The following is a 13326-nucleotide window of genomic DNA, read 5'->3' as shown; positions in this document are numbered from 1 at the left end:
GAGAAAGTATAAAATAATTTTGACAAAATTATAAATAGAAAAAATTACTAAATAAACTCTACAACTTTATTTTTTAAAAAAATATAAATTTTAAATTTTTTTAAAAATATCTTTTATTTAATAAAATTAAAAAGAAAGAATATAATAAGAAGGAAAGATTAATATTGAAAAATATATATTTAATAAAATTTTTTTAAATTGTTTTATGTTTTGAAACACTAAATTATTTTCAAAGATTTCACTTCACAAATTACATTCCAAAGCTAATATTGATGTCGAGACCACTTAAATACATCACACACATGCAACTAACCTGAACAAGTCATCACATTATCATTAAACACACAAATTCATCATTTGGGCACAGCCACAGAATTACAAGAGATAGAAATTCATAAATTTGGATTATCCACACGTTCATCATAGATCATCATCCCATGGATGATATCAAGGAGGGTAGAATCAAAAGTGTATATCCATGTGTCAATACAATAAAAAATGCCTTAGGTCGTTAAAATCAGAACAAAATGTGATAACAAAGGAGGGTTTTACCCCACACACCCTTAAGCTTCTAGTGCTCCTTGTGTCTACTAAATGGACCCTCACCTGTAAAAATTAATAACAATGAAAAATGAGACAAAAAAGTTTTAGTAACTAAAATTAAAATATAATTATGCATATTATGCAACTAATTATATGATTGGTAAGTGAGAAATAACAAAACATATTCAACATATTACAAACAATACAAAATCAATCCAAGCAAGGATTAATATGCATGACCAGCAACCTTGTTTTCTCATTTCTCCAGACTTATGTCCTCATTTGGTACTAACTAACATGGTAAGTTAGTTTGATTCTTACAAGCCACTTATTCAATTTAATAGGGGCGCATTATGAGACACCTTGACAAATAAAACATTTCCCCAACACCTTTCAAACCTAACAAGCCATACCAACAAGTTAAATCACAATATACAATTCCAAACAAATAATAATCTCCCACACACGCGCACGTGAAGAGAGAGAGAGAGATTCATCCCACTTGGCAATATAATTTTACAAATAACATTCATATCATTTCCAGTCAATACATAATTCCATCTCACTTGGTAGTATAATTTTACAAACAACATTTATATCATCTTCCAAACACAATCTTCATTAACAGACACTCAATCAATCACATGCTCACACGAAAATGAATTAGAGGTTACATTTATACCTCTACAAAATAGTTCCCCATGTGGTCAATTTCTCACCACTATCCCTTTCAACATCACAATATACAAAAATTATATGCTTTATTCTCTCTGATTCTATTTATAGAGTAGAGAGAGAAGAATTTTTTAGTTTTATTTATAAGTTACGTCATTAAATTTTTATTACAAATTTTCTCTTTTACCCTCCATTGAATGATAGAGAGAGAAAATATATTATTAAAGTGTATAAATTTAATAGGAAAAAAAATTAAGAACTTATTAAATTTTAAAACAAAATTAATGAGTTTTAAGGTTTCCTCAATATTGATAAAACATGTTGAAAGTAATATATAAATAAAACTAGAGGAGTATATTATTAATCTCAAGCTTACAACATGATGTCTCCCTAATTCAAGGATTAGGTTAGTCAAACCTCACATCCAACACTCTTCCATACATCCCAACCTTCAAATTTACTCATTTCTATCATCATTAACTTTATAACTTATATATTTAGTCCTTCATCATCAAAATCTCCAAATCTCACCCAACAAACCTTGGGCTTTGGATTTAACATCACTACCCAACATTTTGACAACAAAACAACCTTACAACCACTTATTTAACACTAAACAACCTCAAACATCTAAGTTCATGGCTGGGATCAACACCCATAGAAAACACACTAGTCATTCCCCTTCAAGAACTAACTTAAGAGGATGATTAGAAGATAGAGAAGAGATTAGAGATGTTAGCTTAAACCTCCAAGCCTAAAAAATCACACCCAAATTATGATAGGCGCCAAACCTTAATAGACCACTTAATTTTGACACCAACCTTCCTTTGCTTTCTGTCTCTTAGTCCATCTCTTTGTGAACCAAAGTTAAATTCTAATTCGACGCATGTGCCGTGACAGAGCTGCAGAATGCACTGTAACGCATGGTATAAAGGCGGCAATCAGCCCTAAGCCTATGTTGTTGGGCCCCAATCCAAGCCCAAACACCCCTTTGGGTCTACTGCAGCTTATATTTTCAGTCCTAGGCCCAACCAATAATAATCATATGCCTACTTGATTTATTAAACCTTAATTTAATTTACTCTCCCAAGTTAATTCCTAAATAAATATTCTGATATTACAACGCATATTTGGCATGCAAGAAGGAATGTTGTCATATTGTCTTTAAATTTTAATATGTACAAATATTTTGATCGTTTTATATTTTGAAACAAAGCGAGTGTATTAGAAGATTGTAGAATTCCACTTAAGATTAATTATGTGCATACACCACCATTCAGAGAACTCAGAAGTGGATGAGAATGAAGCTTCATGCCTCTCAGTCTCAACCACAGTACCTGTAGGAGCCAGGTTTTGGTTCTTAAATTCACGCCTTAGTTTTTTTCAACCTCTAAATCTAAATCCTTGATTTTTCTGTGACATGTATTGATATTCATGATATAGTAGTAGCAATATACAGAGAAGAAATGAATGAGGGGTTTCGCTTCGGCACATGGTATGATTGAGCATGGGCAGACAATTTATGTCCAAAACTAGTTATTCCATCGTAGTCCCTTTCCACAGCCCACGATGTGAAGGCCTATACACGTCATCTTCATTCCATAGAGAAATGGATGACACCAGGGAAAAAAAAAAAACATATCAGGGTGCCCCTATTATCTACATTTAATCATCAATTGTGTCTTGAACATGATTGCCTTGATAAAGAAAACAAAATCATGGAGTTGCATATATAATCTAAGACTCTGAGAAGTGGTGGGTAAGGCTGAAATGAGAAGCTGGCATTTGTCTTTGTGGGGATTTTCCTCAGCGTTACAGCAAATTTCCCACTCATCCTCACATGATCCTTTCTATGCCTTCATTATCCATTTCCTATCATCAACAAGCCTCATACTTTCCTTTTCTTGTCATCCATTTCCATTATTATTATATATTTTAATTATGAGCCTAATTAATGCCACGCCACTGACAGCGCCTGATGATCATATACATGTATTGCCTTGCATGTCTTCTTATAAGTGCAATTGACTTATTGTACTATTGTTTTCATATTGCCACAAGGTTTTTCATTCTTCAACGAAATGTGCCACCACATAAAACAAGGGACGGAATCCTGCAGGCCACCGTTCATGTACTCGCCTCTCATAATTCTTTCACATACTTTTATAATTTTTTTTCTAGAGTTTAAAATAAAGAAACTTATAAAAACAATATAACAAGTGCATGCATGTGATTTGCTTGTCTTATCATCATCTCCTTCTTTGCTTTCTATTTTTTCAGAAAATTCCATAAATATCTCACAGACAAAAGGGTTTTCTCTGCGCATAATATTAAACTTCTCAGGATATCATATTTTATGTACGTACGATTCGCATATACTTGAGAATACCCTCTGTGTATAATATAAACCATTTCTTAATTTATTGGTAGGGCCAAAATTTCCGGAGGGAAGCACGCAAGTGTGTTCATCAATTAATCATCATTCATCACCAAGGATTAAGTGTATTTCTTTTTTCTTTTTGAATATTTTTATACCTGGCTGTATCATATGCCATGTCTATTAATCAAGGCGCAACATAAGGATATTTCTCTCGAGAGAAAGAGCAAATTATAATTATAGATGAATAAGCGCTAACTAGAAATGGAGCTTTGAAAGAAAGGAAACTTCGTTGTTTATAATATGAAGCCCTTTTACATCATTTCCTTTATAGTTAGTCCTAATAATGAGGTCAAAATTGTTATTAGTTGTGCTTTAGATTCCTTAGCTGAGCTAATTAATATTGTCTTTATTGGCATGTGAAAACGTTAGGGCTCTAAGCAGTGGGAGATATATAGCTTGTTCACATGTCACCGCCTGATAATAATATTGTCTGGTCGATCCCGTGCGAACACACACACATATACAAGCACGAACATATCCTCATCCAAACTAATTATTGCATCAAAATAATTAAATTAAAGAGCTGTTGATTTGCAATAAAAGTAAAGTGTTCTATTGTCTTGCAAGCATATGCTACAATAACCTCTAATTTTGCAGTTTGTTAATTAGAGATTTAATTAAGTTGATGATTGGTTTCTTCCCAATCCAAACTTGCTGTGCGAAGGAGCTTCCAGCTATGGCAATTCATGGCCACACGCTCCTGAAACAAGCAACGGTGTCTACAAGTCTTCAACATATGATTCAACTCCTAAGTTATTATTAAACAATCAGATGAATGATATTAATTAAGGGTGAAGTTAAGAAGTAGGCAATCTATTTTATTATTTTAATTCACAGCCAGAGCGGGAAATAAGAGAAAGCATTTGAATTGAGAATTTAAGGAGCTAGAAAAGAGAAAATAAAGAAGTGCTAATAATTTGATGGGAGAATTATATTCTAATCACAGAAAGTGTCAAGGGATCAAGATATTAGAGAAATTAAATATATGTGTGTCTAATCAAGTGGCTTAAGTGATTTTAGTAAAATAGTTATATATTCCTAATCTGCTTTTTAATTACTAGATTTTGGACTTCTTTCCCTAATATAGGGTTCTGATCATATCTAAATATATATAGTTCACCACCTCATATCAGGTTTATTCCTAATTAGTGATCTTGAAATGACAAATAGGACATGGAGTGATTATAATTAAAAGGTAATTATAATGTGAAAGATAATGAATTCAATTATATTGTGAGGCATGACTTACGGAAGACGTCCCCTTAATTCGTCCTCAGACCAGAAGTGTTCTCGTGGGAGGTTAACACTCACGATTTTGTCAAACAAGGGTCAGTCTACTTTTCAATATTTCATTTCCAACCCCAATCCCTCCTTAAACTTACTCGCACCACTTTAATTGCTACTACCTTTCAAACATATTAAGTATTGTTGACAAGTCAAATTGTGAACCTCGTCCATGTGGATTTAAAGTCCAATTGGACATAAGTATATATAGCTTTGGCCGAGAGAATGAGACGTACGATTGACTTATTGATTATAAGCTATAACAAACTATACCACTTAATTTATTGCTGTAACTAGATTTATATTAAATGCCAAAAAACAAAATACAACTACCTGGAATAGTGCCACAAAAACTAGCACAAGGCATCCGGCATGGCCACAAGGTACGTGCGTATAGTTAAGTATGAGCACCCCTTGGGTTTATATTATTCACTTAATTATTATTAGAGTATTAAGTGATTGGAATGATCATCGCATAACGAGAAATTTGAAAAGGAATATATATATATATATATATAGTTTGATTTCATGTAGGGAGCTTGATTTATTTGTGAATGATATATATACATATGGAAGACCAAAAAAAAAAGGTGGGAAATTACAGATGGAGATCTTATGGGTCACAAGCTATGATCTTCATCCATAATTATGTGCAAAACTTTTGGGACATGCACAATTTCATCTATGCGTGGTTATTGTGATTGTATTCGTTTTTCCAACAATTCATAACTACTTCCTCTAATCCTATTTATAATTCACGTTTAATGTATTTTACTGAAATTAAGAAAAATCTTACATCTAATTAATATTGTCTTTAAATTTAACAAGTTTTTACCTTTACTCCTAATAAATATTCTTATACTCCCACCGTTTCTTTTTATAGGAGAAATTACCAGTTTTTTACTTGTCTTTTTATATAAGTAAAATCACTTATTTCAATAAGTATTTATTACACATTTTTTAAATTACCCTTAATAATTTATATTAATGAAAAATAATTAATGCATACTTATGTTGATTAACATAGAACATTTTAATCTAATTTTTTTATATTTAGACATTACTATTATAGTTAAGCAACTTTTTTAAATTGTGTGATACAGTTTTTTTCTTTTTATATATAAAAACAGAGAGAGTATCTCATTATTGATATTTTTATTCAAAACATTTAATAAAAGTAAAAATATAAAGAGGAGCATTGAAAATTGACAAGTGTTCTATAAATATGAACAAATTTTTCTCTTTCTTTATCCTATAAATAAAACTAAAGGAGTATATTTCAATTATAGTTCTTATTATTTCTTTTATATATATCTATATATATAATCATTGCAACTCGATCAGAGCTGCAACATGAAATGTAGTGTATATGTACGTGGTATAGACCAAATATATAGAAACTAATAAGATATAAATATTTGTTGCGAAAAGAAAAGGATATATAAGTAAAGGAAACAAAATTTGAATTAAGTGGGATGTTAACAAACAATAATGTGAAAGAGAACTAAGTAAACCACAAATGTTGTGCGCGCGCGCGCGTGTATTAATTAAATTAATCACATACTAAAACGGCAGTATATTATAGTAATAGAAGTGGGAAACGACTAAGGGGACCCAAATGAGTCATGATTTTTTTAGCCAAAAAATGAGTCATGAATGAAAAATGCATGTGAGTATGCAATAATAATAGATCCATGTCTTGTGATGAGGTAGTTGAAATTGATAATTGCATCTCCATGTTTGGGTCAAATCTAACCCCACCTCTCCATTCATTGGTGCTACCAGCTATTCGCTAACCTTCATCACATTACCAAATCTTTAGACATGAAAGCCTGCATTGCTTCCTCCAATTAAGTTACATATTTTTGTGTGAAGCGAGACATATTATATGCTAAATAAGTGATTATTAAAAAATTTCTGAAGTATCATTCTATTAATTTGTCATTATTTTTCTCAAATTCAATATTGTTGGCAAAGCGTGACCCTCTTGTTTTTATTTTATTGAAAAAAATTGCATTAATTAACATCTCTTAATTATATGAATTTGTAAAAGAAATGTTCCTATATAAGATCCCTGACAATTTTGATAATTAGGAAAATTAAAAATAAATACTATTGTATATTTAGTTTGCTTAAATTATATATGTCATACACAGAAACTTTACAATAAATCCCTATAAATTCACACATCTGTAAATATTATTGTATATTAATTATTTATAAGTACGTAGCTTAAAATTTAGGAGGGTTATTTATTTATATATATGTATGTATGCATATATGTATGTATGTATGTATGTGACTCAAAGTTTAAGAGTTGCTCAGAAAAATAAAATTTAATGAAATAGATAATTGATATAGATAGGGTTATCCATACAGACTTGAAAGTTTATAGTGGGGCTGGATCATTATTGAGTTTTAAATTTTAACAGGGGGTTATTTGTAACTGTTCAAAATTCATAAGAGTTTTGTATAATTTAACTAATTAGTTTTCCCCCAAAGTTTAAAAATAAAGAATCTAGAAATTTCTGGACAAGGACATGGAGACAAAAACCCATGAACCTGCAGGACATAAAACAAAAGGCAGCAGAGTAGAAAAGGAAAATTATAATGAAGGACCTTTATTGATGGGAGGAGGAGTATTAGCAGATGCAGCAAATTAAAGATAAAAATGAAGAACGTCTTGAAGAGGACACAAGCATAAATGGAGCAAGGTGGTGTTACACGTTCATTATTCCAAACATGCATGTTGCTCGTGGAATTTATTTAATATATTCTTAATTTTGTGACCAACGCTAAAGTAATTAATTTGATCCAAGCCCTACACCCCCCCCCCTCGCTTTCCTGATCCGATCATCGATGCCCAAAATTAAAAGGCAACAAAAGTGGCAACACCATCTGTCAATTAATTTCTCAATTTGATTTACATTACAGGTGATCAGTGATGGATAGAAGTGAATATCACGATATATATACTGATTGACTTGATGCTCCTAGCTAATTAATTATTAGCTTTTGATCATTATGTTATAAATGGTGTTGTATACGTTGATCAAATGTGATGTGACTGTGTAAGAGTACTCATCACTCTTTTTATGCCGATGATGCTTTTCGTGCACGTATCAAAAGCCTCTCTTTAAAATTCCAAACATTCTTTTAATTTGTTTTCCAAGGCACAAAGCGCAGCCACACCCAGAAATCAATTAACACACCGAAATCTTAAATCAAACTGAATGCGTTTTCCTATATTACAATGGGTTTAAATAACTAGGTTGAATCATTCATAACCCCTAAGAGCCAGCCTGAAATATATATATATATATATATATATAGTGTCTAATTGTTTTATCAATCGAGAATATATCAAACTGGAAATTAAACTCATACATAATAAATACTTAGCTAGCCGGCTGTCATTTGTGCTCTAGTAAGGATGGGTTGTCGAACTATCTCCTTTTCAGCAGCTTCTGTTGCAATAAAGATTTTGATCATTGAAAAGGGATTTCCTTGATCACTCTCCTATATTAGATCTCGATTTATCAATCCCGGAAGTTATTTTTTCAGGAAACAACTGATTTTACAGGTTAGAATCAAGATTGCAGAGAGCTTTTATACATATTCGAACATTAAGTCTTATAATTTTAATATGAACATGAATGACGACTTTAAGTTTTGAAACACTCAAATAAATTAGTTGAGAGCCAAGCAGGTTGACCCAATTGCTTAAATATATAAAAATCACAATGCTTATCATTCTGACATTTATGCAAACGATGAGTTATAAAATTAAATTTATAATAGAGGTAAAATTAGAAAATAATAATAAATAACTTTTTATGTGTCTTAAATTAAATACCAATAAATCATTTTAGAAGGTGCCCTATAATAAAGATTGTAAATACTCTTACAGTTGTAATAAAAGGAACAAAAAAAATATATGAAATTGAAGTAATATGAATTAAATGAAGAAAGACAATTGAATGATTTAAAAGTAGATAATTGAGCAAATTATTCTTAAACTTTAAGTTAAGGAGCACCATAGATCTTAAAATTAATTATTGTGTAAAAAAAATTAATCATTTTTTTTATTTTTTGGGTCATTGTATGTCATTTTTGAGCCTCTTATTGCAATTATTTGATTATTTTTTATAATTTTAAGATCCTTTTTTATTATTTTTAATCAAGTAATGATTAAAATTAACTTTTAATGATAATAAGAAGAGGCGTATTATATTATTTTTAAAAGTTAAAAAAATAATTTATATAATAAAAAAATTTAAAATTTATAATACTATTGAATTTAAAATTTAAAAAATAATTTACTCGTTTATTCTTTAAAATTTGAGGTTGAATAGAATGAAGATTTGTAAAATGTTAAAAAATGAATAATTTGAGGGAAGGAGAGGGCAGTTTGTCCGCGTGGCAAGGCTTGGAAGGCGATTTCCATGGGAGTGGCTATAAAAGGCAGGGCGCGCCTTCCCCTTCCGGGCCTCCCATTGCTGCGAGTGCGAAGCAAAGCTCCAAGAGAGAATACAATGCGCTCCTGCTGCTCTCTCTCTCTCCAATTCTGGGCCCTCTCCTCTCTCCTCATTCCCCTGCTTCTGCCTTCAGCCACCGCCTTCCTTCTTCCGAGGTACTTACTCTCATCTCCCACATCTCACTTCATTGCTTACACTTCTTCCCCTCCTCTCACATCATGCATCACTCCCTTAATTTCTTCCTTTTACTTTCATCACCTTCCTCTTTTCTTTCATTTTCAGGTTCAACGCTTCTTCCCATGAGCATGCTGTTAATAATCCTGAGGACATAGCCTCTCTGCTTCATACGTAATCTCTCTCTCTCTCCCCCCCACCTCCCCTGTGCGAATATTTAATCTCACGTGGCATGTGAGGGGTGCATTACTTTACTTTTGTCTTGGGCTTACACTCGGGAACTCCTCACATGGGACATAGCCTTTCTAGGCCGATACATTATCACCAATCAAAACCCACTTGGTGTTAATGATTTTCCGACCCTAGTGGATTTAAAAAAAGACGTAAAACTACTATATATGCCTGTCCTTTTAATTTCTTCTTCTTCTTCTTTCGGTCATCATAAACTTTAATAAAAACCGAGTCAAAGTGGTCAGTGCAAGTTTTAAATCAAAGCTGCCATTTTTCCTCTCCCACATTGCTTTGCCGGGAAGCTACCGTTACTGCATGCTCGCTTGGTTCAATAAATTCCTTGTTATAGGCGTTTCCCAGGCCAGGATTCAAGCCGCATTAGCACAAGCCACATGGAGTTAACCCCACCCTGATTATAACTAAGAAAAATAAGGAAGGATCAGTGATTAGCCACTGAGTAAGTAACTCACAAAAGCTATATATAGGTCATTAATTAGAGCTGAATCTCAGTAGGACTCACTCGATGATAATTCTTAGAATTCCTTTTCAACATGGTACGAAGGAAATAGAGTCATCTCCAATTTATCTTATTCGTTATGTATATATGAAAGCATAAAATGGCTCACGTTCTCGACTTCCCTTTCAAGACTCGAATGAATCAGACACCATGTTCTTTAATTTGCAGATTCTATTTGCCAGCTTAACCACATGCTCTTGTCGCGTGATCCGGCCGACGCTTTTAATTGATCTACCCTCTCTTCCCTTATTTTGAACTGTATAGAAGACTTGGAAGTACTTATTTTATTCTTCCTATACATCTATATCTGTATATTGATTAATTATTGAATTCATTATAATTTTCTTCTATCTATTTCCTCCCCTAATTTAGAGTCACCGGATACGAATCTATGCAGTTCCCGCATCTTTGAACTATAGTTTATAGGTGGGGTTACATGCATGAACGGTTTTCCTTTCTCCAGTCTGTCTCAAGCACGAGCTCCAGCCTGCAGATACGATTTTTGTTTTCTGGCAGATATATTACTCGCAGATACGCTAATATCATGAATTTAAATTTAATATTCACGTGTCTGTCTAGCCCGGCATCGAATTCCTTTCTCATACTTTTTCCCCCAACAGTATCCTTACATTGTGACTGCAAAATCCTCAAACCAAATTCCCATTCTTTTAATTAATATTTCTTTTGCTCTGTTCTTCAAATCATACTTAATATGCTAGAATCTATGAAGGCTATGCCATATTGTTGATGGTGTCATCGCGTGAATGTTTGACAGGAGTATACGCAATCATACGGAAAGAAGAAATTTGGGTTTCTTCTCTTGTGGGACAGGGAACCCCATCGACGATTGCTGGCGGTGTGACCGGAACTGGCAGCGCCACCGGAAACATCTGGCCAATTGCGGAATTGGGTTTGGACGCAATGCCATCGGCGGCCGAGACGGGAAGTACTACGTCGTGACTGACCCGAGCGACGACGACCCCGTCAACCCAAAACCGGGCACCCTCCGCCACGCCGTCATCCAAGACGATCCCTTATGGATCGTGTTCAAAAGGGACATGGTTATCACTCTTAAGCAAGAGCTTATCATGAACAGCTTCAAGACCATCGACGGCCGTGGCTTCAACGTCCACATTGCTTACGGCGGATGCATCACCATCCAGTACATCACCAATGTCATCATCCACGGCCTGCATATCCATGACTGCAAGCAAACTGGCAACGCAATGGTTCGCAGCTCGCCTTCCCATTACGGATGGAGAACCTTGGCTGATGGCGATGGAATTTCCATCTTTGGTGCGAGCCACATCTGGATTGATCACAACTCGCTCTCTAATTGTGCAGACGGTCTTATTGATGCTGTCATGGGTTCGACTGCCATTACCATTTCCAACAATTACTTCACTCGCCACAACGAGGTCAATCATCCTCCTTATTCTTGCACCTTATCTTTTAGATAAGTCATTCAGGTTAAGTTGTTGATATAAATGGTAAAAATTACACGTCTCTTTTCTTCTATTAATCGATGGATGTTTCGAAGTATACAGGTGATGCTTTTGGGTCACAGTGACTCTTACGTAAGAGACAAGCAAATGCAAGTGACCATTGCCTACAACCATTTTGGGGAGGGCCTTATTCAGAGAATGCCAAGGTAAATCATATAGATTTGTGTTATGCAATAGTGTCTGATGACATTGAAGGTTCTACACTGTGAACTTCAATTATGAAAATGCAGGTGCAGACATGGGTATTTCCACGTTGTAAACAATGACTACACCCACTGGGAAATGTATGCCATTGGTGGCAGTGCAGATCCCACCATTAATAGCCAGGGAAATCGATACCTTGCCCCTCAGAACGCTTTTGCTAAGGAGGTAAAGTACTTTCTATATAATTATGATACGTGGAACAATTTCACTTGATCAATGAGTAGTGAATTGTCGAACTGTAAAAATGACTTTTTTCTGGCAATTTTTTTTTTCCCTTAAAAAAACAGAGAGCATGTTTTTATTTGATAGGCCATTCCAAAAATCTTAAAAGTAGGGAAAATGATCTTGACAGGTGACAAAGAGAGTTGACACAAATCCAACAGCATGGAAAAGGTGGAATTGGAGGTCAGAGGGAGACCTTTTGCTAAACGGTGCCTTCTTCACTTCATCAGGTGCTGGATCTGGAGCTAGCTATGCCAGAGCTTCAAGTTTATCAGCCAAATCATCTTCTGTGGTTGGCACCATCACTGCTGGTGCAGGTGTTCTTAGCTGCCGGAGGGGTTCTATGTGTTAATACCAAGAACATCAGCAAAACAAAAATACAATAATGAAAGTAAAACTGACAAAGGAAAGGAAGAAGGAAAAGCTCTCAATCTTTCTCCTCGTTTATTGCATTGTCTAGGTATATTGAGTGAGTTTGCAGCCACTTTGGTCACATCTTTCCCCATTTAGATTTTGCAAATGGGGAAGAAAAGGGCGTACATTTCTTTTAGTATGTCAACTACTGTCATCAATTTGATAGCAATGATTGCTTAGAAAAAGCCTTTCCCACAATTGCTTCAGTTACTGAAGTGAAGGGTTTTTCCCTTAATTTTAGAGGGAAACCGTATCTACTCTTATATGTACCCCTTTTAGTCTATTTTCATCTCCTCATCTATATATAGTTTGATCTTGTCGAAACAATGTTTGTAAGCCCTTCATTTTAGAGAACACTTGGTATGTCCCATATGAATGGCGAAAATGAAGAAAAGAATATGGATGTTATTATTATTATTGAATTAGTTTGCTGTGCATTTGTTCGAATCAGAACTCTCTTCTCCCTTGTTATGCCTTACATTTATTGTGTTCCTTTTTCAGTGACTTGTCTTCGTCTCGTCGGAAAACTTTATTTCAAAAATTGCACACGTACTAGTATGCCATATGATGTTTATACAGTATACCGTCATCTTTAAGCTAATGAATTAAAATCATTAATCAATAGCCGTCTGTAGTATA

The 13326-nt window shown here is 33.8% G+C and overlaps 1 protein-coding gene across 1 annotated transcript; it reads left to right on the top strand.

The window, feature by feature from the left end:
• Positions 1 to 9376: 9376 nt before the first annotated feature.
• Positions 9377 to 13112, top strand: LOC129290467 (probable pectate lyase 8). Its single transcript, XM_054927241.1, has 6 exons — positions 9377 to 9575; positions 9703 to 9768; positions 11118 to 11760; positions 11890 to 11993; positions 12078 to 12216; positions 12404 to 13112. The coding sequence occupies exons 1-6, from the start codon at positions 9388 to 9390 to the stop codon at positions 12623 to 12625; spliced, it is 1362 nt and encodes a 453-aa protein (XP_054783216.1). The 5' UTR covers positions 9377 to 9387; the 3' UTR covers positions 12626 to 13112.
• Positions 13113 to 13326: the final 214 nt, after the last annotated feature.

The sequence above is a fragment of the Prosopis cineraria genome, unplaced genomic scaffold, assembly GCF_029017545.1.
Source record: "Prosopis cineraria cultivar Desert tree isolate PC_DT_omini unplaced genomic scaffold, ASM2901754v1 PC13, whole genome shotgun sequence".
NCBI lineage: Eukaryota > Viridiplantae > Streptophyta > Magnoliopsida > Fabales > Fabaceae > Prosopis > Prosopis cineraria.
This window is presented reverse-complemented; position numbering and strand designations above follow the sequence as displayed.